The sequence below is a fragment of the Octodon degus genome, unplaced genomic scaffold, assembly GCF_000260255.1.
Source record: "Octodon degus isolate 3935 unplaced genomic scaffold, OctDeg1.0 scaffold00251, whole genome shotgun sequence".
NCBI lineage: Eukaryota > Metazoa > Chordata > Mammalia > Rodentia > Octodontidae > Octodon > Octodon degus.
In genome coordinates this window covers 1,304,778-1,329,332 of record NW_004524827.1, presented here as the reverse complement: position 1 = coordinate 1,329,332, position 24,555 = coordinate 1,304,778, and the positions used below count along the sequence as shown (strand labels likewise).

The following is a 24,555-nucleotide window of genomic DNA, read 5'->3' as shown; positions in this document are numbered from 1 at the left end:
CTCTCAAATTATTTCAATAGTCTTTTAATATGAACATCTCATTGGACCAAGTAATTTCACCAATTGAATTTTGTATTAAGGAACTATTTATTTACAAACATAAATAGTTAAAGTTAAGTTTTGGGTTTTTTGTTTTGGGGTTTTTTTGGTGAATCCGGGGATTGAACTCAAGTCCTTGAGCTTGCCAGGGAAGCGCTTATTCTACTGAGCCATCTCCCCGACCCTAAAGTTAAGTTTCAACACATGAGATAGAAAACAAAAATAGAAGCCAAGTGTGATAGTGCTTATAATTCCAGCACTCAGGAGGCTGAGGCAAGAGGATTGCCATGAGTTCAAGGCCAGACTCAGCTACATAGTGAGTTCAACAACATGAATCCTTTCTCAGAAATTCAAACCATAGGAGCCAGGGAGATAGCTCAGTGGAATAAGTGCTTGCCTGGCAAGTGCAATGGCCTGAGTTTGATCCTTGATACCATAAAAAAGAGAAAAACTCAAACCAAAATAGAAAATAAGAATTCTAATTTCCAAGTATAGGACACTGGGTAACTAAATGTTTGTCATGTAGTAAGATATTATGCAACCATTAAAAGCCTCATCTCAAGAATATTTAATAGCATGTGGAATGCTCAAGATAAAACATTGGCTGAGAAGAAAAAGCTCAAAATTGTACGTATAATCCTAGCTATATACTTTAAATGTATAAACAAAGATTATGCAAAAAAACATAAGATAAATGGAATGCAATGCATCAAAGTGTTGACAGTAATCTTCCTTGTAGGATGAGCTTACACATAATGATTTTTTGTACATTTATTTCCTAGGTTTTTTGCATTGCAAATGTTATCACTTTTATAATCAGGATATGGGCGTAAAGGAAATTATTTTTAAAAGCCAAAGCACTTTTGTTTTATTAGTTTCTTATACATTTCTTTCTTTTTTGCATTCTTCCAATTTTACATGCATGTATGTGGTAATATGAATAACTGCTTGGAAGACAACACTCTGTATGACAACAAACACTGTGAAATTCAGATTACTTTATTCAGTGAAAATCTGTATCACTTGTAGTTTTTTGTTTTAATTCTAATTTGTAGTCTCTTTAAAAAATAGAAAAGGATAATTAAACGTGAGGAAAAGCTTACTGAGCAAAGGAAGGCCAGAGTCTGATATGAGAATGTTGATTTTTGTATCCTCTGGGGCACTAAGATAAAACCTTTCTAAATCAGGACACTGAACTTTGATTCCTGAGGCCCTGAGAAATTTCAGGTTCAGGCTCCAAAAAGGTTCAAAGGCCACTGGAGCTTCTATCAGAAATGTTTCTGTATGAGTTTATGTGCGTTTTTCTCAGGAAATAGTGTATACCTTCCAAATATTTAAACAAATTCTTGACCACAAAAGTTAAAAATTCGCTTCAAAAAGTTGACTGGCTAGTGAATCGATTTAGTCCAATTATAATTCATGTAGTCAAACTGTAACACAAGGGTTTTGTTCTCCTCCCTCCTTAACCAGACACTTGATATTCTGTCTGAAATCCTGTTGACAAGTCTTACAGATATAAATCTAGTGCACTTGTTGCCCATCAGTTTAGGATTCTTTTGCTTATTGTGAATCTACAAAGTGCAGCTCTGCTAGCAATTGTAATGGCACCAAATGACACTAGAAAATGCTGGATGTCAAGAGTTGGCACTGCCAGCTGCTGGCCACTGCCTTCTGGTGCTGGCCTGTGCCAGGCATAATAGATTGACTGTTCCAGGTGCTGCTCTGCTGCTGCTGCTGCTGCTGCTGCTGCTGCTGCTGCTGCTGCTGATCTTTGTTGGCTGCTGGTCTGTGGAGCTCTTCAGTGCTGATAGCCCCTAGTGTGTATTGCTCTTTCTTTTGAAACGACTGCTCTGTCCACACTACTCAGGATGAGAATGCCATGCAGATTTGCAAGACTTGTGGTGCCTACACTACTGGAGAAGTAAATCACGAGCAGATTTAGAGGAACACCAAAGTATGTTTCATGGGGCATGAGCTGCGGCACAGCAGGGCCAGTACACTGGAGAGAGTCTTCTTAGACTAAGGAGAGAAGTGTAGGGGGAGCACTGCTTATGTGGCAGCTGCAGCCTGTGAGTGGTCCAAGTAGAGGCCTGTGGTTGGTGCAGAGGTCCAGGATAGATATAGTTGTCAGGGCTGCCATGCAATGAGGGGCAGAGCTAAAACCAGAGAATCTTCTGGTAGGCCAGTTGTGGGTTTGAGAATGTTAACAGTGGGCCCAGGCCCCTCCCATCCTGATCTTAGCTACATCAGGGTGTCCCCTTACTTCCTCTGAGAGGCAGCAGTCTGACCTGGAAGGCACTGGGGAGGCACACCACACTGATATGCAGGCTGCACCCATGCTGGAGTGGAGTAGAGATCAACTAGTACATAGCCCAGGAAGACACTGAAGCAAATTGTCCCAGTCCAGGGCGGGCGAGATAGTGCAGCAGACTAAGCGTCTGCTTAGGCAAGCACACAGACAGGGGTTGGATCCCTTGTATCACATGCAGTGCCAGCCCAGCCCCTGGGCATGCTGAGTCAGCCAATGTGACCACCACATGCCTGTAATCCTCGCTCTGGGGATGCTGACAACAAGAGGATCACTATGAGTCTGAACTGCGTAGTGAGTCCTTGTACCAAATACCTTTTAAAAAATGTCCCAGTCCATTGGCCAGCTGAGGAGTGGCAAAAGGAAGAAAAGGGGAGGGGAGCTACAGCTGCAGTCACCTTGGAATCTGACACAGGGCCTAGTCACAGGTCTCAATAACATGAGAAGGGCTGATAAGATAACTTGGCAGTCTAAGCACCTGCCTGGTAGACACAAGAATCCAGGTTCAATCCCCAGTACCACATACCAGGCCAAGCATTGTCCCACATGTCTTTAATCCCAGCACTGGGGAGGCTGAGACAAGTGGATCATTATGAGTCTGAGCTGCATAGCGACAACCTGTACCAAATAAATAACATGAGAAAAGTAATCATATATTATAAAAATAATAACTGCTAATGCTGCCTCAGTTTACTAAGAACTTGTGAATATGATCTAATTTAAATCTTAGCATAACCATGTGTTATGAAATGGTGCTATCAGTTCATTTTCACGAATAAGAAAACTAAAGGTCAGATTGAAGAAATACCTGGTACATAGACAGGTATTTAAATTTAAAGCAGCCAGTTAAATATCTCCTGACTCCTGTTCACTGCTATTTACACTTCGCAAAGGCTCTTTCTTTTCATTCCTCCATTTCTGCCAAATATGCTTGGATGCCCTTCACCCAAATCAAAAGTTTGTTCCCTAAAAGCTGAATGAAGGGTACACAATGACTCTTCCATTTTTGCAAATTTTGAGACAGATTATTTTGAAATAAAAGGTCATAATAAAATAAAAGACCCAATAAAACTAAAAATTCACTGACTTAAACTAAAATAAATAAGAGAAATTATAAAAAGGCCCCTGAGCCTTGGACCTGCTTCTAGTACCAAGCACTCCCTTGCCACCAAGCCTTCTTCCACGCATGAACCACAAGGGCTAAACTCCCTTAGTGGCTAAAATCAACAATAGGAACTTAGTTTTTTGCCACAACATGCGCGCGCACACACACACACACACACACACACACACACACACTGAGCATTGTTTTCTTTTCTTTTTTTTTTGTGGTACCAGGGATCAAACTAGGAACCTTGCATTTGTCAAGCAGGCACTTATGCTACTGAGCTATCACCCCAGCCCCTGAACACTGTGTTCTCTAAGGAGGTGTGCCTTAATCAACCAGCCATGGCAGAAGTTATTGGTCAATCTGTTGGACAAGACATCACTAGCTGAAAAGTAGAAACAAATCAAGAGATTTTTTTTCCAGTTGCTTTTAACATCTAGTAAAAATCTTTCTACCCAGTTTCTTTCCTGAGTCATGTAGTTATTTGGTTGTCTTATGGGGACTTAGCTGAATTTGATCAAAGAGTGTTCTCTTTTCATAAAGTTCAACTCAAGATCCTTTAAATCAGGCTCCCCCTGCATCAAATACAAGGTTTTGAGGTGCCCAAGGAGAATACTACCATGTAATAGAAGGAATCAAAAGCCATAACTTAAGGAACCTAAAAGCAGAACCAAGCCAAATTACCAATTATTTCCAGACTTCGAGTCCACGTTCAACTCCATTCTTTAGCCACAGTTAATGGTGCCACTCTTGCAAATGCGGGAGAGCTACCAACACCTACCTGTTTGACCTGCTGGCCTCCGCGGAAATACTGTTCAGTGGCACTGCATCACTAAAGAACCTGAGTTCTCCTCTGATAGAGGTGAATTTTATGAAGCCCAGGTGAACAAGGGAACCAAAGAAGGAAGTCTCTAAATTCCTTTTTCCTGTTTCCTAAAAATAAAAATATAACTTGCCATGTGATGTTCTAGTCAACTGATTGATAAAAAGAGAGAAGCAGACCATAAAGCCCCACTGATTAGTAAACATCTGACACATATAACATAAGAACACATAATTTTTAATTAATTTTATTAAGAAACAAATAGTAATAAGACAGTTTCAAAACAGGATAGTAGGACAGTTGCAATAATTAGTACATTGCATATTGTTGTCTTCGTAGTAGTAATTCATAGCACACAATGCAGACATGATATCCTGTCCAAACACTATTAGTACAAATCTTACTTCTCATTGAATTAAGAGAAAGTAGCTGTATATCTATCCTATTTTGTGTATACAGATACAAAATACTCCTTCATTTATATCCCCCTTTTTCATTCAGTTTTGTCAGAGATGGGTGTTCAATTGCCATTTTAATATTGTAGGTGCATGAATTCAGCAAAATAATCCAATATAGTCCAGTAGTCATAGTGGGTTATCTGTAGGACCGTGCAGACCTCAAAAGTCATCTCTGAAATTGCTGGGTTACAGAACTTGTTCCCTATTCTAGCTGTGCTTTCTACCACCCTCTTTGTTTTTCTTTCCAAAATTTTATTGAGAAACAAATATCAATAAGATAGTTTCAAGTCAAATTAGTAGGACAGTTTCAATAATTAACACATTGCATACTGTCTTCCTAGTGGTTATTTGTTTTACAAGTTGCAGACACGCTATCCTATTTACAAACACTATTAGAACAAATCCCTCTATTCATTGAATTAAGAGAATGTAGCTGTATATCTATCCTAACCACTTTGAATACACAGATACAAAATGGTCATTCATCTGTATCCCCTTTTTTGTTTAGTTCTGTCATTTAAATATTATACATGTGGGAACTCAGCAAAATATTCCAAAATAGTCCAGTAGTCCATAATAATATTGGGTCTTCTGCTTGACTGGCAATGTCAGAAGTAAGAACACATAATTATTGAAAATTTCAGCAGTTTATTTGGAGCTTGATCTGAAGAAAAGATAATAAAAAGTTGTATTGAAAAGGTAGAGAATATACAAGTCCTGGGAATTAATACACAGCCTTGGAGCACACACTTGGGTAAGGAAATAAAGCCAGCTGGTATCTGAGGGACTGAAACCACAGGGATTTGGAGGCAAGAGAGATTCCATCACTGGAAAATCAAGAAAGATTTCAGGATTGTGAGTACATGAGATTAAGCATCAAGGAAGTGCTTAAAGTGCATTTTGTATCTCTTTTTTTGTAGGCCCATAACAGAAACCTGCTTTCCATAGATTTTGATCATATAACTCACACCGGCAAGATCTATGATGACCATCGAAAATTCACCCTTCGAATTCTTTATGACCAGACTGGGCGGCCTATTCTGTGGTCTCCTGTTAGCAGATATAATGAAGTGAACATCACATATTCACCTTCCGGATTGGTTACATTCATTCAAAGAGGAACGTGGAATGAAAAAATGGAATATGACCAGAGTGGAAAAATAATTTCAAGAACGTGGGCTGATGGGAAAATTTGGAGCTATACCTACTTAGAAAAGGTAAATATGAAGAAGACCAATTTCAAGTTTCTGCATGAGCATATTGAAAGTAGCTGTAATTATCCACCTTGGTGAGGACCTACAGAAAAAAAAAATCTATATTCCAGCTGTACTATAGAAGTAAAAAACAACTAAAGTGGTGAGGTTAAAATGTGTTTTCCAGCAGAAATTTATCCCTTGTCCCACCTTCTGCCCCCAACAGCTCTATTGAACTGAAGTTAGCTTTCTCCTCAGTTGAGCATATTTGTTCATGTTCTTGAAAAGGTAAGTTTATTATCATGAAAGTTCACACTGAGGCAAAATAGCTAGAAATTTATAAAACTGTGTGTTAGTGTGTTTCAGCTCTAGGGCAAAGACTCTTACCCAACAAATAAGGAATTCTGTTGCCCTAGTCAGTGAAATTTTAATCGTGTCCATTTGAGGACTAATTTTCAAAAGTAACAAGAGTCTCAGGGAGCAGTGGCAGAGAGGCCTACTTGGTAATGGCCCTTTGTGCATGGTGAGCCTCTGGTAGCATCCCCAGTGGGAGTGTGTGGCCTCTGTGTGGTAAGAAAAGGATCTGATGCTCATGGGAGGAACCATTTGTCAAGCAGCCCCTGCACAGCAAAATGGTTTCCGGTCAGATTTGTGCACAGGAGAGTGAAAGCAGCTGACCGCTGGCTGCCGTCTACATGCCTGATCTCCTTGGACAGTGCTTCTTGTTTCCCAAGTTTCTCCATCCAGCTCAATTCCTTGGTCCTGAATTGATTGGGGGGAAAATTGGGAAATATTTATCCTTGAAGATTCAAATATAATCAGTGTAGCATAACCCATAGAAGTTCTGAAGTTCTGGTTGCTTACAGCTCATGTGGCAAATGTCACTATTTGTGTTAAGTGATGCAACCCTTTCTGATACACCCCTCAAAGTTAAATGAAAAATAGTGTGCCAGTGGCTGTACGTCATTATAAAACTAATTTAATACTTGCCAGAGTCAGTTACTGGAGAATTTACCCAGTTGAAAATGCCTAAGAGATAAAACAGAGTTCACTTGGAATACATGGTAAAAGGAGGGGGCTCCTTTGCCTTATCTACAATGTCGTTTTCTTTTGAAAAAAAAATCTATGTGATTTATAATCTATCCTCTAGACCTGAAAACTCTAACCATCAGTGAGTCTCTTATTTTGAATTTCTACAACAAGAATGACTAGAAAAATCCTATGATTAAGGCCTACACAGTGCCAAACATTAATTGCATCCAAATAGGTGATGGCATGTGTCCATAAGCTGTGTTTCTTAAGGCAGACACTGATAACCTTCATATGAAACACATCCCACTAACTGTTAGCAGAAGATTGGCAGAGTCAGTCTTCCAGAAATGAAGATGAGCTTGCTCTGGTCTCTTCACAGGTCCTCCAAGGGACTAGTGAAGTAGCCGAACACTCCTATGTGTTCCTTAGGAGCACATACAGGTTGGAACTCATAAACCCAGCCTCAGCATTACCAGGGTGGGATCAACAGAGCCTAACTGCACATAGACAAGCATATGTAGGTCGCCTAAGTCTTTCACTTTAGGCTGTCTAGACAGTAATAAAAGAGACTACTGAAAACCTATACTCCAACTCTGCATTTAGTTTTCTCTGACCCTACTGAGATTTTATTTCTCTTTTCTGAATTGGTGAACTATTTCTTTTTTAATGGAACTAAATGCTTTTGTAAAATTTTATTTTTTTAAATTTATTATTTGATACAGGGTCTCACTACACAGTTCAGACTTATAGTAATCCTCCTGTCTCAACCTCCCCAGTGCTGGGATTATACGCATGTGCCACCATGCCCATTTCTGGGGCCAATACAGCATACGGGTACTGGGGATCGAACCCAGTACCTTGTGCTTGCCAGGCAAGCATATAGACCACAAAGCTATCTCCCCAGGCCTGGTGGACTGTTTCTTCAAATTTATTTGTGAAAATAATTTTGTAAAACAAATTTCATATAAGGTTTCCTTGCTATAGAAAATTAGTGGGCAACAGTTCTTAAAAAAAAAACTCTGTGAGAGTGTCAATATCTGTAGTAGACAGAAACAGGACTGTATTTGATGTAGAATAATGCATTAAGAGAAACACCAGGGACTTACAAAGATGAGTTGACTAACCAGTGAGATAAACCAAGACATTTGGCCATTTAATTCACTTTTCTTTTTTTTTCTTTTCTTTTTTTTTTTCAGAACCAGGGATTGAACTCAGGTCCTTGCACTTTCCAGGGAAGCATTTATTCTACTGAGCCATCTCCATCTTTATTTCATGTTTGATTTGTCCTCTAGTTAAAAGGGCCGACCCCATCTAAGTAATCTTGCTAGTCAACACTCAGAAAGTACAAAGCATGTAATCATGAAATAGCTCGTTACTTTCCAAAAACTATGTATTACAAAGTTCATTTATAAATATTATTATAACGAGTGATAACTAATTCACTGAATAGATATGATGATTAAATGAAGTTATTTCATGTAAAGCACCCAACTAGAGAATTTAAGCATTAGCTAGCACTTACTGCTACTTGAAGGTACATCAAAACAGGAAAAGCCAAAAAGGAGGAAGGAAGATATGCAGAAAAAAACACAAGAAAGAAATTGAAGCATCTTTAAAATTGTGATTCAAAAAATTGTGATTCAAGGGGGCGTCAAAGAAAAGACTACTCAATTTCCTAAAATCCAAATTTCATGTGATTTTTTCAGTGATTTGATGAGGTTTGGGGACCCCGTGTATTGTACCACATATTTTAGTTTTAGCATAATTTTGCTAAAGGAACATCCTTTCACTTTGACAGGGGCAGAGCAGGGACAGAGGCCGATTCTTTCAGTATGCCTTCAAGTAAGAATTGTCACATTTTAAACTGGTTTTCTCTTTTTCACCCCAAAACACGTCTTGTGTTACCTCTGGAAGGTTGCACGTCATACTCATGTATATTGTGATAAATTAAAAACCAACAACATAATTTTCACCTAACATGCAAAAATTTTGTATAGCTTTACTTTCCTTAGAGTAAGTGGCAGTTATGTATACTACTTTTATGCACAATGGTTTGTAGCCATTAGGAGAAAAATGATTATTTGGGAAATAGCTGCAGTTGCTTAAGTGATCTCTATTTTACAGATTAATTATTGTTTCTTAAATCTTCTCTATGTGGTCATTAATTCTTTGTCTTGATTTATGACAGTTTTCTGAGTTAATTACATTTCAAAGACTTCAGAGGCTAGCATTTCATATTATATTAAATGTAAATCTTTCAGTTCTCTAAAATCATTCTTATGAACTTCACTTGTAAATGCATTTAAATATATTTTACAATCATTTAATACAATACTTCAGTCTTCTATATCTATCTGAAACTGCCTCTTTTGTGCTGAAATTTTCAAAGGCTTTCTACCCAGACAGTATGCAGTGGTCCCCTTGAGCTTCAAGGTAGCTCCACACTGCCATCTGGTGGTCACTTGGAGGCTTTTGCATTTCAAATTTCTGCTCTTGTTTCTACGCCTCCTCAAATAAGTGCACAGCCATGATTTCTTTACAAAGATCTCTTTCAGGATGTAACAATCAATTAAAAGAATAAAAGCCCCCTGCTCTATCATTTGGGTTAATAAGAAGTGGTTTTTCATCCTGCAACAAGACTGTGGATATTGGATACACTCATAAGCTTTGTTTTCGAACAAACTCATAATAATGCCCATCCAAAGTGAAAAAGTCAAATGAGAACTAAGTGGCATTCTGGCAACACAACAGTTACATTCACAAGATTTCTAATCACATCATTCGCATTCTTACTACTGGCAGGAAGCTTTAAAATAGGCCAGGGAGCTTTTAAGACAACTCAACATCCGTACCACCCAGAACAGGGTTCAGGCAGTGGTTTACTGCAGGCTGGAGAATAAGAACAAGGAGAGAATGCAATAATGATGTGCTATAAATTTTTGGCAAGACTGGGACAGTGACTGGAAGAGGCATGGCCCAGGCAGGCTAATACTAGGTAATGTGTGAGGGCCATATGGTGAGTGTCCTTGGCCCACATCACAGGTGACAGATGCCATTTGTTCATGGCAAATTGACAAAGGAGAGTGGAAAGAAACTAGGAAATCCTTCAACATAGAGATAATGCAAAAGTGAAACACCGTTTCCTATACAAAGCTCCTTTGCTTCACACCCCGCCACCTGCTGCCCTGTTCATAGGAATAGTTCCTGCTAGTTTGATCAGTTCTGCCTTGATCAAGGGAAGCAATTCTCCTTTTGTGGCCCCAAATCAAGGCTGGATTTCCAGGTCTCCTGCCTTTTGTGCAGAAGGGTTTGCAGAGGTTCAGTGGGAGAGCTGTAGGCTGAGGCAAGATGCCAGTTGCCCACAGATAACAAGCAGCCAAGATTTCTCCACATACCTGTGGATCCCCAAGAATAGTATTGGTGCAAAAGAAAGGAGTGGACAAGCAAATAACCACTGACTTTGATTTCATGGCACTGTCATGCAACTCAAAAGCGGGTAGTTTTCAAAAGAGTAGAAAAGAATATGCATTTCAAAAATCACACTGGATGTTAGAATATAATTTCCTATTTAGAGGGTTGGGGAGATGGCTCAGTAGAATAACCACTTGCCTGGCAAGCACAAGGTCCTGAGTTCAATCCCCAGTACTTGCCCCCCAAAAAAGTGTTTTTAATTTGGGGTCGGGGAGATAGCTCAGTAGAATAATCATTTGCCTGGCAAGCACAAAGTCCTGAGTTCAATCTCCAGTACTTCCAAGAAAAAAAAATGGGTTATTAATTTGGGGTCGGGGAGATAGCTCAGTAGAATAAACATTTGCCTGGCAAGTGCAAGGGCCTGAGTTCAATTCCCAGATCCACTAAAAAAAAATTTAAAAATTTTTAAAAAATTTCCTATTTATAATATTTAAATGTATATTATATGTGTCTATGTGATTCACATCCATAAATAGTTATGTAATTTGCATTTAGGAAAGGAAAAACCACCTATTGCTTGCACAACACAAAGTCCAAAATTAAAGCACAACTAAATCCTTTTGCCTTATAAAGTAATTCTCAAGCAGCTGGGGTAATGTTTCTTCAGGGAGTTACATCAGAATGTCCAGGGATGAAAATTTTTATTTTTATTAAAACATGAAACATGAATCCTAATGAATTAGAGTGTTTTATGAAACAATGCTCCTTTTAGTGTGTGTTTGAAGTTAAAAGCAGCAAATATTTACAAATCACTTATTATATGGAAGACATTGTAACTCAACCAGTGTTCCAAAAACATGGATCACTCTGCAGGAAAGGGGTTGCATAACAAGAGTACTCCTCACTTGAAATGTCATGCTGGGGCCGGGGAGATGGCTCAGTAGAATAAGTACTTCCCTGGCAAACGCAAGGGCCTAAGTTCAATCCCCAGTTCCGCCAAAAATAAATAGATAAATAAAAATGTCTGCTGTCCCAATAAATCAGAGTTTTTCCAAACAAATAATCAGGAATTGAAGCATGACTAGTCAAATATGAGTTGTAAAACAGCAGTAATAATGTTTAATATTCAGCTTTTCGGGAAGACATCTATGTGAAATCAGTACATATGGGTGCCTCTACACTCATAGGTGACCCACACTGCCTTCCCTTCATCTCCTTCCAATCCATCTCCACACTAAGCAGCAATGACCTTTCTAAAACATGGCTCAGTGGAATAAGTGCTTCCCTGGCAAGCGCAAGGGCCTGAGTTAAAAAAAAAAACGACTGGGGAGATGGCTCAGTAGAGTAAGTTCCTCCCTGGCAAGCACAAGGGCCTAAATTCAATCCCCAGTACCGCAAAAGAAAAGTTAAAATTTTAAAAAATAAAATAAAATAAAACACAGACTCGACTCTTCCAGCTCTGCAAGTGTCCTCTCCCCCATCTTGCTTACAACTTTTCAGTGGCTCCCTGTTGTCCACATTGCTTAAGTCCAAACTCGTTAGCACTTCTTAAAAACACAGCATGATCTTGACCCAGCCTACCCAACTGCACTCATGCCTTGCCTTTCCCCACCCCCCCAGCACATACAAAATTTGTTTTACAAAAATCCCATGCTCTCCTTCATGCTAAGACCCTCCCATTCTTGGGCCCACCAGGAGTACTCTCTACTTATCCCCAGCTTCCTCTTTGCTTTCACCCTAGTCATCCTTTATGTGGCAACTTGGGTGTCATTTTTCTTCAGGAAGGCTTCTCCACTTCTTAAGTTTCCATTAACTGTCCTTTTTCCATTTCCCACAGCACTCTAGATTTCCCCAATCATGATATATTTCACACCATATTGTAACTGCTTTACTCTTGTCTTCCTTCTCTATTAAACTGTAAGTTCCACGGGAATAGACACCAGTATTGTGTACTACTGTGCTATTGTGCACTACCGTGTCCACTAGGGCAGTGGAGCTTTCAGTGCTACAAACAGCCTGTTGTGTCACATGTGCCAGAGGTTCACCATCACTTTTCTAGAGTCCAGTACATAACAAGTGCTCAATACATTTCTATTGAATGCATGAATGTATTTACTTTAATCTCCTCAACCCCAGTGGTATATATTGTACCATTCTGTCTTTGTTCCCTTTCAGTCTGTGATGCTTCTCTTACACAGCCAGCGGCGCTACATCTTTGAGTATGACCAATCAGATTGTCTGCTCTCAATCACCATGCCCAGCATGGTTCGTCACAGCTTACAAACCATGCTTTCGGTGGGATACTACAGAAACATCTACACCCCACCAGACAGCAGCACATCTTTCATCCAAGACTACGGTCGAGATGGCCGACTGCTACAGACTCTGCATCTGGGGACAGGGCGCAGAGTTCTGTACAAGTACACCAAGCAAGCAAGGCTCTCAGAGATTCTCTATGATACTACCCAGGTCACATTAACATATGAAGAATCCTCTGGGGTGATTAAGACTGTACACCTCATGCACAACGGATTCATCTGCACGATCAGATACAGGCAAACAGGTTTGTTATGAAGGGGTTGTGACATGTACAATATAAATATTTCCTTATAAATTTTTGGTTGACTTTTGAAAACAGAAGTATCAAAAAAAGAAAATAGAAGCATCAACCTATGCACATCTAGTTCAATAGACTTTTAAGTTATCAAATTTGCTTCCACTGAAATTATCAAATTATCTTCACTGAAAATTTAATATATGCTATGGTGTGCCTGAAAGAGGATTCCTTTGAAAACTACAGTACATTTCTCTCTTTCAGCTTTCAAGAAAGTTGAGCTCTAAGTGCCCAGTCCAGCCATATACACCTTCCCACATACAACCAAATCTTCTCAAAGATGCAGCTACAAGATACGAGTCTCAGTGAAATGAGCTAAAATGCTGTACACTACAGTTGATGATAAAAGTTAGAACTTTCAAGTACATTTTATACTTTGGATTTATAGCATGCCCAAATTCAGTTATATTACTGCTGCTTTATGAAAACGTGAACTTCTGCTTTTGTAGCAAAAGTTAAATGAAAGCATTTTTGTCTATGACTACTGTAGTTTCTCAAATTTAATCATTCCATAATTATACTATGTAATATTGTTCATATTTGGTAACTACTTCTATGAGATGCCCAGGCATCAGAAATCAGAATTCAAGTCATAATATTTTATATTGAATGTTAAAACATCAATAGTAAATAACACTAGGTTTTATGAATTTTTCACATTTATCACCTGATTTTTTTCTGTTTTTTATGCTACCTCCTACAGGACCGCTTATTGGACGCCAGATTTTCAGATTCAGTGAAGAAGGTCTTGTGAATGCACGGTTTGACTACAGCTACAACAACTTCCGTGTCACCAGCATGCAAGCTGTGATCAATGAGACCCCTTTGCCCATAGACCTGTACCGATATGTTGATGTCTCTGGTAGAATAGAGCAATTTGGAAAGTTCAGTGTAATTAATTATGACTTAAATCAGGTGATAACTACTACAGTAATGAAGCACACAAAGATCTTCAATGCCAATGGACAAGTCATTGAAGTCCAGTACGAAATCCTAAAAGCAATTGCCTACTGGATGACTATCCAATATGATAATATGGGTCGAATGGTAATATGTGATATAAGGGTAGGTGTAGATGCCAATATTACAAGGTACTTCTATGAGTATGATGCTGATGGGCAACTTCAAACTGTTTCTGTAAATGACAAAACTCAGTGGCGTTACAGTTATGATTTGAATGGAAACATCAATCTTTTGAGCCATGGGAATAGTGCCCGTCTCACTCCTCTCCGATATGACCTCCGAGACCGCATCACCAGACTAGGAGAAATTCAGTACAAAATGGATGAAGATGGCTTTCTGAGGCAGAGGGGAAATGACATATTTGAATATAATTCTAATGGCTTGCTGCAGAGGGCCTACAATAGGGTTTCTGGCTGGAGTGTGCAGTACTACTATGATGGGCTTGGGCGACGTGTTGCCAGTAAATCCAGCCTAGGGCAGCACCTCCAGTTCTTTTATGCAGACCTTGCCAACCCCATAAGAGTTACTCATCTGTATAACCACACCAGCTCGGAAATTACATCTCTGTATTATGATCTCCAAGGTCATCTGATTGCTATGGAGTTGAGCAGTGGTGAAGAATACTATGTGGCCTGTGATAATACAGGCACCCCACTAGCTGTGTTCAGCAGTCGAGGTCAGGTCATGAAAGAAATATTGTACACACCTTATGGCGATATCTATCATGACACTTACCCAGACTTCCAAGTCATCATTGGTTTTCATGGAGGACTCTACGATTTCCTTACTAAATTAGTGCACCTGGGGCAAAGGGATTATGATGTTGTTGCCGGGCGATGGACAACACCCAATCATCACATATGGAAACAGCTGAACCTCCTTCCCAAACCATTCAACCTCTACTCCTTTGAAAATAACTATCCAGTTGGCAAAGTTCAAGATGTTGCTAAATATACCACAGGTATTTAAATGATATAAAACTTAACGCTAAACTTAAGATAACTTAGTGCTGTTTGTTTTATCAGATAATCTCAATGCCTTTGTAAATGTTTCCTCTTCCTGCCACTCAGCCCACATGTTATTGTGCATTCACTCTCTTCCTTAGTTTTCTAGAGTGAACAAAAAGTACAACTCAACATCAAACATGATGCTTTTGCCTGCTGGTACATTTTTCTTTCCCTCCAAGTTTTTTCTGTGTTTCACTCTTAAAAACTCAAATAAGTTAATTCTTCCTTCCTTCTTTCCTTTCTTTCTTTTATTTTTAAAGAGGAAAAGCAAAAACAAATAACAATAACAAAGACAAAAACAAAACAACTTAAAATAAAATGGTATGGTACTACAAAACAAGAATAGAAAATTAACAATGGTTGTTAGACTACACATTTATATCATCAAATTTGTTGCTCAGATTACCAGATATAGGCATGCAAGACTGATCAAACAATTAAACATTAACTTTCCTTTCAATAAGACATTAGAAATAATACACACATAAAAAAACAAGGAGAAATCTGCAATCTGAGCATTGAAGACAGAAAGTTATTTCTTAAAAGAAAAATTGAAGATTATATTGAATGCAAAAACTCTAGTATCACAGTCCATGTGGTCTTGGAACCATTATCACATTAAGAGTTTCAGTACAGTGGGCTGGGGAGATGGCTCAGTGGAATAAGCGCTTTCCTGGCAAGAACAAGGGCCTCAGTTCAATCCCCGATTCAGCAAAAAACAAAAACAAAACAAGAGTTTCAGTGCAGTAATCTGAGCCTTTGTCTGGGATTATCCACAAATGGAAAGTTTTCCCTGTAAAGGGGACATAATATGATTCAGAGGGAAGTGTATAAGGCAAATTGTATCCCTACCTCCCACTGCCTAAACTGATTGAACATAGGAAGGGCATCTTTCAAAATCTTCAACAAAGGTTGTAAACTATGGACTTTTAAAATGTTTTCCCTTTTCAATGTTGTATCCTACAGACATTGGAAGTTGGTTGGAGCTATTTGGTTTCCAGTTACACAATGTACTACCTGGATTTCCAAAGCCAGAATTAGAAAATTTAGAACTAACTTATGAGCTTCTACAGATTCAGACAAAAACTCAAGAGTGGGATCCTGGAAAGGTCAGTAAAAGTTTACTATTTTCACTTAGCTGGGGGAAAAAACAGAAAAAAAGGAAAAGAATAGTTATTTGGGGCCCTTAAAATAGGAAAAACTAATAGGTTGCTTGATAACTACTTCAGGATATAAACAATGGAAAATACAAACTGAATTTTTAAATTTCTGAAATGGGCTACCTAGGGTGATTATGGATTCTCTATAGAGAAAACTGCTCAGTAAAAGACCTAACTATAGGCTGGGGATATAGCTCAGTGGCATAAAGTGCCTGCCTGGCAAGTGCAAGGCCCCAAATTCGATCCATGGTACTGCAAAAAAAAGAAGAAGAAGATTAAAAAAGAAAGAAAAGAAAAGAAATTAGAAAAAGACCAAAAATATCAATCTTTAGCTGTCAAATAATTTAGATTGGTGCCTGAAAATATTTTGCTAAAGAGTAAATACACATGCACAATAAACAAATATAATGCATTTGAGATTTAGCAGATTATTTTTTCGAGAATCTGAGGTAAAAATAAAAACTAAAAGGAACAGGAATATATGTGTTTGCTAAAAATGGTTTTAGCAACAAAGTAAAACTAAAATTTTGTTAGGAAGACTTGAAACGTATTTTTTAATTTTCTTTAATTTTTAATTTTTTTTGTATTTTAGGGAAGCATCTACAGGGTGTTCAGGGTCTCACTACTAGATCAGACTCATAGCAATCCACTTGTTTATAGCCTCCCAAGAGCTGGGATTACAGGCATGCACTACCACACCCAGTCTCAATTGCCATCTCAGTGTGCTCCAGGGGTGGGGCCAGCATGGCAGGCCCAGGGATCGAACCCCCTGCCCCTGGGCCTGCTTGCAGGCACTTTAATCCACTGAGCTATTTGGCCAGCCCTCAAGAGTTGAAATTTAAATTTAATATTTAAAAGAGAAACGACATTCTTAAAAGGCACTGTAAAATAAAATAAATAAATAAATAAATAAATGAAAATAAAAACATTTGGACCAGCAAGATAGATCAGCAGCATAAGCACCTACCTGGCAAGCATAAGGTCCCAAGTTCAATCCCTGGTACCACAAAAAAAGGAAAGAAAAAGAAAGAAAATTCACATGTAGTCCATGTAAATACATATAATATGTGAATGTTTTTGTAATTAAAAATTCTTTTAAAAGTCTAACTGAATGTTTAAAATTACTGAAGCTTCATAGTGTATACTATGGGATTCATTAGTCTTTTTCTTTGCATATTTGAATATTGCTTAATTAATTTTTTTAAAAAGCAAATAAAAAGATTAGTCAATGTCTTTTTTGCCATAGTTATTTATAAGGTCATAAGCTGTTGAAAGTAGGAACAGTGCCTTATGCATTTCTTTAGGCATGGCTGTGCTTGTTTGACTACGTGCAGTAATCAGATCTATTCTGGGTCCATTCTGGTAGTCAAGTTTGTTAAAATAAGATATCCATATTGTGGAGAAGCTGGACCCACAAAAATGATCTTCCAGCTCTCAAATCCCATGATATCATTTCAACACAGCTTCTTAACATTCAATTCAAGATAAAAGAGTGCTGGGTATTTAGTCACCTGTTAGTCTTTTCCCACTCTGCTGAAGAGGTTCCAGGTTTGGCTTGTTTTTTAATGACTCATCAACAAATTAGAGAGAAGGAAGCCACTTGACCAGCCTTTGTTGTCAATAATCACTAAGCCTGCTTCAGGTGCCCAAGCCTGTGCTGCACTTGCGCTGTGCCCTCTTCTCTCCTAGGTGATCCTGGGGATTCAGTGTGAGCTGCAGAAACAGCTCAGGAATTTCATTTCCTTGGACCAACTCCCCATGACGCCCCGATACAATGAGGGGCGGTGCGTTGAAGGAGGAAAGCAACTAAGGTTTGCTGCTGTCCCTTCTGTCTTTGGAAAAGGTATTAAATTTGCCATCAAGGATGGCATAGTCACAGCTGATATTATAGGCGTAGCCAATGAAGATAGCAGGAGGCTCGCTGCCATTCTCAATAATGCTCATTATCTGGAAAACTTACATTTCACCATAGAGGGGAGGGACACTCACTATTTCATTAAGCTTGGTTCTCTGGAGGAAGATCTGGTGCTCATTGGTAACACTGGGGGGAGGCGGATTCTGGAGAATGGCGTCAACGTCACTGTGTCCCAGATGACGTCGGTGTTGAATGGGAGGACTAGACGGTTTGCCGATATTCAGCTCCAGCACGGGGCCCTGTGCTTCAACATCCGGTATGGGACAACTGTGGAGGAAGAAAAGAATCACGTGTTGGAGATTGCCAGACAGCGCGCTGTGGCCCAGGCCTGGACTAAGGAACAAAGACGGTTGCAAGAAGGGGAAGAGGGGATTCGGGCATGGACGGAGGGGGAAAAGCAGCAGCTTTTGAGCACTGGGAGGGTGCAAGGTTATGATGGGTATTTTGTTTTGTCTGTTGAGCAGTATTTAGAACTTTCTGACAGTGCCAACAATATTCACTTTATGAGACAGAGCGAAATAGGCAGGAGGTAACAAAAAAAATCTCTGCCTTTGCGTCACCAAAGACTGCCTGTTTTTAAAACATAAAATGGTTTATTGTATTGGTTTTCTAGATCAGAATTCTGTATATGTAAATATGGAGGAAAAACATATCCAACTGCCTTTCAATGTGACAAAAGATGGTATTTTAATATTGTTTATTTAAACTCTTTAAGAAATAAGAGATTTTTAGTTCTTGTGTGGCAGTATTCAAAATAACACAAGCAGAACTATAATCTGTGAAAAAAAACACTTTCAGAAAGCACCACTTTAAATTTGCCAAGCCACGCATACGCTCAACTATATACAAAGAACCCAAGGTGCCCTATCTCTATTTTGACAGCAAGTTTTGTATTTAGGTGTTGGCAGAACTTGCAGACTATTTGGAAAGGTGGTGCAATAGTATCTAAACTTTGCATCTCAAAAACTGCCATTCCTTTTACATTTTCTGGATCTACTATAGAAAATTTCAAATGAAGTGTAAAATATCCTCAGCCACCATCTCCTAGAATCTGGAACCATTTTTCCTCCCATCTTGATTATTCCTCCTTGCTTGTTCAAGTAAATGCCATGTTGTTGTGCAGTGTTTTGGTGTGTAGTGGCTGGATTCTGGCTACCATACCTCTCCATGGTGTGGTAAGCAGACTAAGGAGTCACTGTTTGCCATGTGTATGTGATACCAAAGCAGCTGGCCAGTGTGATTTCTCCCATGTAACCTGTTTTAACTCAGTTTTTAGCCAATCGTCAAGCTGCATCGGTGTCATGTAAACATAGCTTTTATTAACCTCGGTAGGAGTTTCTCAGTTCTATATAGGGTGTGTTTTGGTCATAGTTTCACATTAGTGCTTCAGTATTCATACACTAATCCAATGGTTTTGTGCACATGAAAGGTAATTTACTAAAAAGTATGATTCTGACACAAAAGAAGCTTTAGCAGGCCGACATGCCTGGGATGTCAATAAATACATTAACGACTCCTGCAGAAATTCATAAAAGCCAAAACTTTTTTTAAAAAAGCCTAGAAGGAAACAAAAGAAAAATATAGGACCAAAGGAAAAACCAAAGGAGACATCACAGTAGTTGCTACCACATTGTTTTAACCCACCTAGATTTATCTTTCAAATGTACAATTCTATATTAAACCTCTCCCACCTGTATTCAGACAATTGAACTAAAGGAACCCTTTCCAACCTAAAGCATGTCAATTAATTAAAAAGAGGTATACTACTTTTTACAAACAGAACTTATATAGTTCTGCCTTTACTTCTTTATTTTCATTTAATCATTTCTTCACCCATTTAATTGTATTAAAATAACTTTTTCAAAGCAAATTATTTGTTCTGCGATCACTTCCTGGTGGAAGGAAGATCAGGAGTACTGTTAATACGAGCTGCAGTTCTCATTCTCCACAAATCCTGTGGTAAAAGAAGCTCCTGGTTGAGCTGGGAGATTAGTGCCCCATGACCAAGGGAAAGTTTGTAAGATGCTGTGTAATTCTAAGTTACTGCAAATGAAATTACATGACAGTACAGTGTGGCCTGGAGATAATTTCCCGGAGCCAGCTCCTGCACTTCCATCACTGAGTCGAAACACTTATGTCTGTGGGAGAACTGATGGGAGAATGTTCATTTGGATTTTTTCCAGCTACTGCCTAAAAACAGTTTGGGGTCACTGCCTTACTTTATAATGACAGTTTCACTGAAAATATGTGAAGTCAGGGTCCCAGCTCATATTAAATTTTCTAAGGAGTCTGCCTCTTACTATACAAAGAAAGGAGAGGAAAGGGAAGGACCCCAGTAGATAATAAGGGAGGGTGTATTGAAGCATTTCATTTTCAAAATGTTCAGGTTAGGATTGCCACATTCTTACACGTGTGTCCCGAGACAGAAAGATACAGAAAATTCATGATGAATTTATCTCTTGGTATTGCAAGTTTACCAGCACAAGATACTGCTAATCCAGGCTAAAATTTATTTTGGGTTTTTTTCTGAATTAGGCTTGTCTTATAAGGTATAGTATTCAGGTTGGAACTCTAAAATTACTGACAAACCTGTTGAAAATTTGAATACCTCCACACCAACCTAAAAGTAGACCTTAAGTTCCTAGAACCTCTGATGTTCTTTTAAATTAATGGAACAACAATTTGTAGAGTGCATTCATAAATGTGATGATGTATTTTATCACTGATCCAAGATGTCAATATTAGAGTCTATTTTGCTTATATTTTAAGTGATTATACTTTTTGCAATTTACTGATGATGTATCATTTTCAAACTGCTTTAAATATCATTAGAAACAAATATTTGAAGCTTTTACTTAATAGTAATTACCTTGAACTGTGCATTTCTAGTTTGTAATACATATTTAGTTAGTTTGTGCCTTTAGTTTCTTAAATTATATTTGTATTATATTCAGGAAATGCACTTTTTATCACTTATAGCTGTGGTTTTAATACTGCCTTGAACTACTACTGCTGTTCTCTTTACAACTCCTAAAGTTTTTGAGAGAAAAGAAAAAAACAACTAAAAGGCTAGCACTAATGAGTAGTAAATCTAAGAGAATTGTTTTGGAATTTCTTAATAGGAGCATGGAGATATTCAGTAATGCCACTTCCTAGTCAGCTGGATAGAAAGAATGCCTTCATTGACTTGTACTTCTGAAGTTTGAATTAACAAAAAAATCCCCAATATATTTGTAATTCCTGATGAAAGTAAAAGCATTTTCTAGAGGAATGTATGACTTTCTCACACCCAGAAGACGAGTGGCTGACACTGTACAGCTACACACCATTCGAGTAAATGAAGTGAGCACACAGTGGTTGGACTCTCCTATGCAGAGCATTCTGAGGTTGAGGCAGGGAATACTCCATGGTTGGTTTTGTTTTCTCAGTTAGGCCCACTTAATTTGGGTTTGGGTTTTGTTTTATTTTCACTCTTGCACTGTAGTCTAGGGATCCAAATGAGCTGAAAAGTTCAAAGTTTAAGAGATATTTACATGTTTCTTTTTAGTCATTCTAATCATTGTTGATTAGCAGCATGACTCCTGAAGGAAAATGGAATAGAGCTCAATTCATACTAATTTTAAACAAAACATCATAGAAATGTTTTATTTTTAACCCAACAAAATAATGTATAAGATAAGAGTGTCATGTCATTTATTGTCAATTTATCTAGAATATCTATAATATGTAGACTACATATACATAATTTACGCAACATAGCCAAATGTATGAAAATTTGACAATGTATAATTTGGAATTCATGTCCTACTTACATAGAGAAGTATCAAATTAAGTTATAACTTTCATAAGATTTTTCAGCACTGCTGACACAGTTTGAGGCACTCTACCATGTTATTTCTATTCTTTGCCTTTCTTTCATTTTTCACACTAAGTTTTTACCAGACCAGGCCACACTGTAATATCTCTTGAGAGAGTCAGGGCAAAGTCTTTGCATTTATGAAGATGCATTTGTGTTAAGGCAATTTCATGGAGTTATGTGGCAATGGAAGCAAAAATATAGTAATCAACTATTAAAAGAAAATTGTGGTGAGACTGGAGTATTATTATAGCTTGTGGGATAACATGAAGCTACAGACTGGATGCAGCATTCTTGTTTTCTTGAAGGTATTCACATACACTTTACTGACCTGACTAGTACTTCAGATGTCAGACTGCTCTTCCACAGCCTTCTGTAAAGTTCTTTACTGTGCAAAGAAAACAAAAACAAAAAGAAAAGCAAAACCAAAAAAAAAGAAAAAGAAAAAAAAGAACAAAAAAAAAGCAAAATGATTTAAAAAAAGAAAACAACAAAAAAAAGAATTCAACTGCAAAGTAGTGACTATTATTTCAGTGTGTCCTTCATATGAAAGCTATTAAGGACCAAATATACTGCTGTGTGTATGAAGAAATTACTTGCTGAACAGTAACTGAAAATACTTAGCATTAACTTGCTGTGGATTTTGTCTTGGCAGTTGTCACCTTACATTATTTGTCAAAGGAAATGTGTTTGGCACTTAAAAATCTTTCCTTAGATTTAGTGGTGGACTTTAACCTCTTAAGTAAATGTTAGTATATCAGATTGTGTCCTTGAAAAATATTTTACTTGTATGAATCATGACAATGTCTAAATCTTTACTATTCTTCTGGCAAAAGCATCAGTGAGAGAGAAGGAGAGAAAGAGAAGTATAGCCTTTTCATCCGAAAAAAATACTCTATTTAGCTGCTTACTTTCTCTTGAAAAGTGAAGATGTTTACAGTGTATGCCAAGATTTTCAGTTTCTATATAACAACAGTTAGAGGTTCTAATCATACTGAAAATTATGTTATAATGGCCTGAGCCATGTTGCTAGGAAACAATAGGTTCCAATTTTGTATTCCTGCTCTCACTCCTATGCTGAAAAGTGACTGGATACTGTACAGGTACATGTTCTGTGGCTGCAGTTAAATGGTCTTTTGCATTTTGCTCTGGCTTTCAGGCCAGAAGCATGCATTTTTCTACAAGAGCATCACAACACCATGCTGTAAATATTTAAAGTTCAACATTATGTGTCGATCTTTGAAAGAAAAGTACTTTGAATATTTCATTTTTAAAAAATAAAGTTGCAAATGAGCACCGTGTCCCATTTTTTTATTCATGCGCCAAACTGCATTCTCAAATCAGTCTGCTTACCTGCAATAGGAAAAGTGGCTCCCTGACAGGAAACAATAAAAACCAGGTCATCTTGAAAATATAGGTGCAGAATTCAAAAAGGCACTCATTCTAGTTGGACATCTCTTCATTTTCATTCATACAAATAAAATCTTTCATACAAATGAGCACTTAATAAACAAAGAGTAACTGCTACCAGTATAAATGCCTCTAGGCTAAGACATTTTCTAAAAGGTTTCATTCTCTCCTTTTTGTGACTCTTTCAGAAATAGAAAATTAAAATTTGTAGGTCCAGCCAAATAGCTCAGTGGATTACAGTTAGGCAGACACAGGGGCGTGGAGTTCAACTGCGTGCCAGCTCCCCCTCAAGGAACGCTGAGACGGCAACTGAGACTGGGTGTGGTGGCAGATGCCTATAATCCCAGCTCTTGGGAGGCTGTAAACAGGAGGATAACTACAAGTCCAATCTATGCAGTGAAACCCTGTATACCCCTGTACACTCTGTCCTAAATACAAAAAATTATTTAATTTGGAAAAAAAAAGGGGGTAAGAGAAAACTAGGAGACAAGAATGTTCAAATCATTGGCAATGATAATAATAAATATGGGGTGGGAGGAGCATGAAAATGTTTTAGAAAAAAAAAATTTGAGGCCTACACCACAGGCCTTTTGCCTCTTGTTTTCCACAGTGGTACACTTTAAAGTGACACTGAAAAAGCTGGCCAAAAGATCTTCAAAAACTCAACTTCATACTACTGAGGTGCATATAGTCCAAACAGTCCCCTATGAAACTTGGTTTTATAGTATTGCAAAATGCCTTGCTGTACTTTATTCACTGATACACACATACAGATATGATTCATTATGCAGAAGGTAACCTTGATTGTCACAGCATTGCCCATCAGCAAAAGGGGAGGGAAATATTTGTATCACTTGTGCACTTTTACCAAATATATATCCCACCCTTCTCTCCAATCATCAAAAAAAAGCAGGAGCTCCTACATTCGTACATTTATTAAAGACCTTTCTCCGTATTCTTTCCTTATTTGCCCTCACTTTCAGAAATTTAAATATCACCGCAAACATGTACTACCTTAAAGTTATTCAGTACCTCAATAATCCTATGGTGTACAACTTAATTAATTCTATTTGGCAAGTGTAATAATAATACCAGGCTGACTTACATAAGGTTACAGGAGTAATCAGTGACAGAGATGAAAAGCAACTTCAGATCTCATGCATTCTGGATTTAATTCTTTCTATCCATTGCTGAGTGTGGTATCATTTCTCATCATCTTGTATGAGAACAATTTCATTCTCAAGAGATGGTGTAATAT

At 38.1% G+C, this 24,555-nt stretch overlaps 1 protein-coding gene across 3 annotated transcripts in view; it reads left to right on the top strand.

Moving 5' to 3' along the window:
* Tenm1 (teneurin transmembrane protein 1) overlaps positions 1-23,180 on the top strand; it is a 713,845-nt gene extending 690,665 nt beyond the window's left edge. For all 3 annotated transcript variants that reach the window (XM_004646075.1, XM_004646076.1, XM_004646074.1), the window contains 5 exons: positions 5,657-5,953; positions 12,548-12,935; positions 13,690-14,910; positions 15,923-16,065; positions 17,806-23,180. In XM_004646075.1, the coding sequence (XP_004646132.1) occupies positions 5,657-5,953; positions 12,548-12,935; positions 13,690-14,910; positions 15,923-16,065; positions 17,806-18,564 (2,808 nt within the window). In that variant the 3' untranslated portion in view covers positions 18,565-23,180. The remainder of the gene's footprint in view (positions 1-5,656; positions 5,954-12,547; positions 12,936-13,689; positions 14,911-15,922; positions 16,066-17,805) is intronic.
* Positions 23,181-24,555: the final 1,375 nt, after the last annotated feature.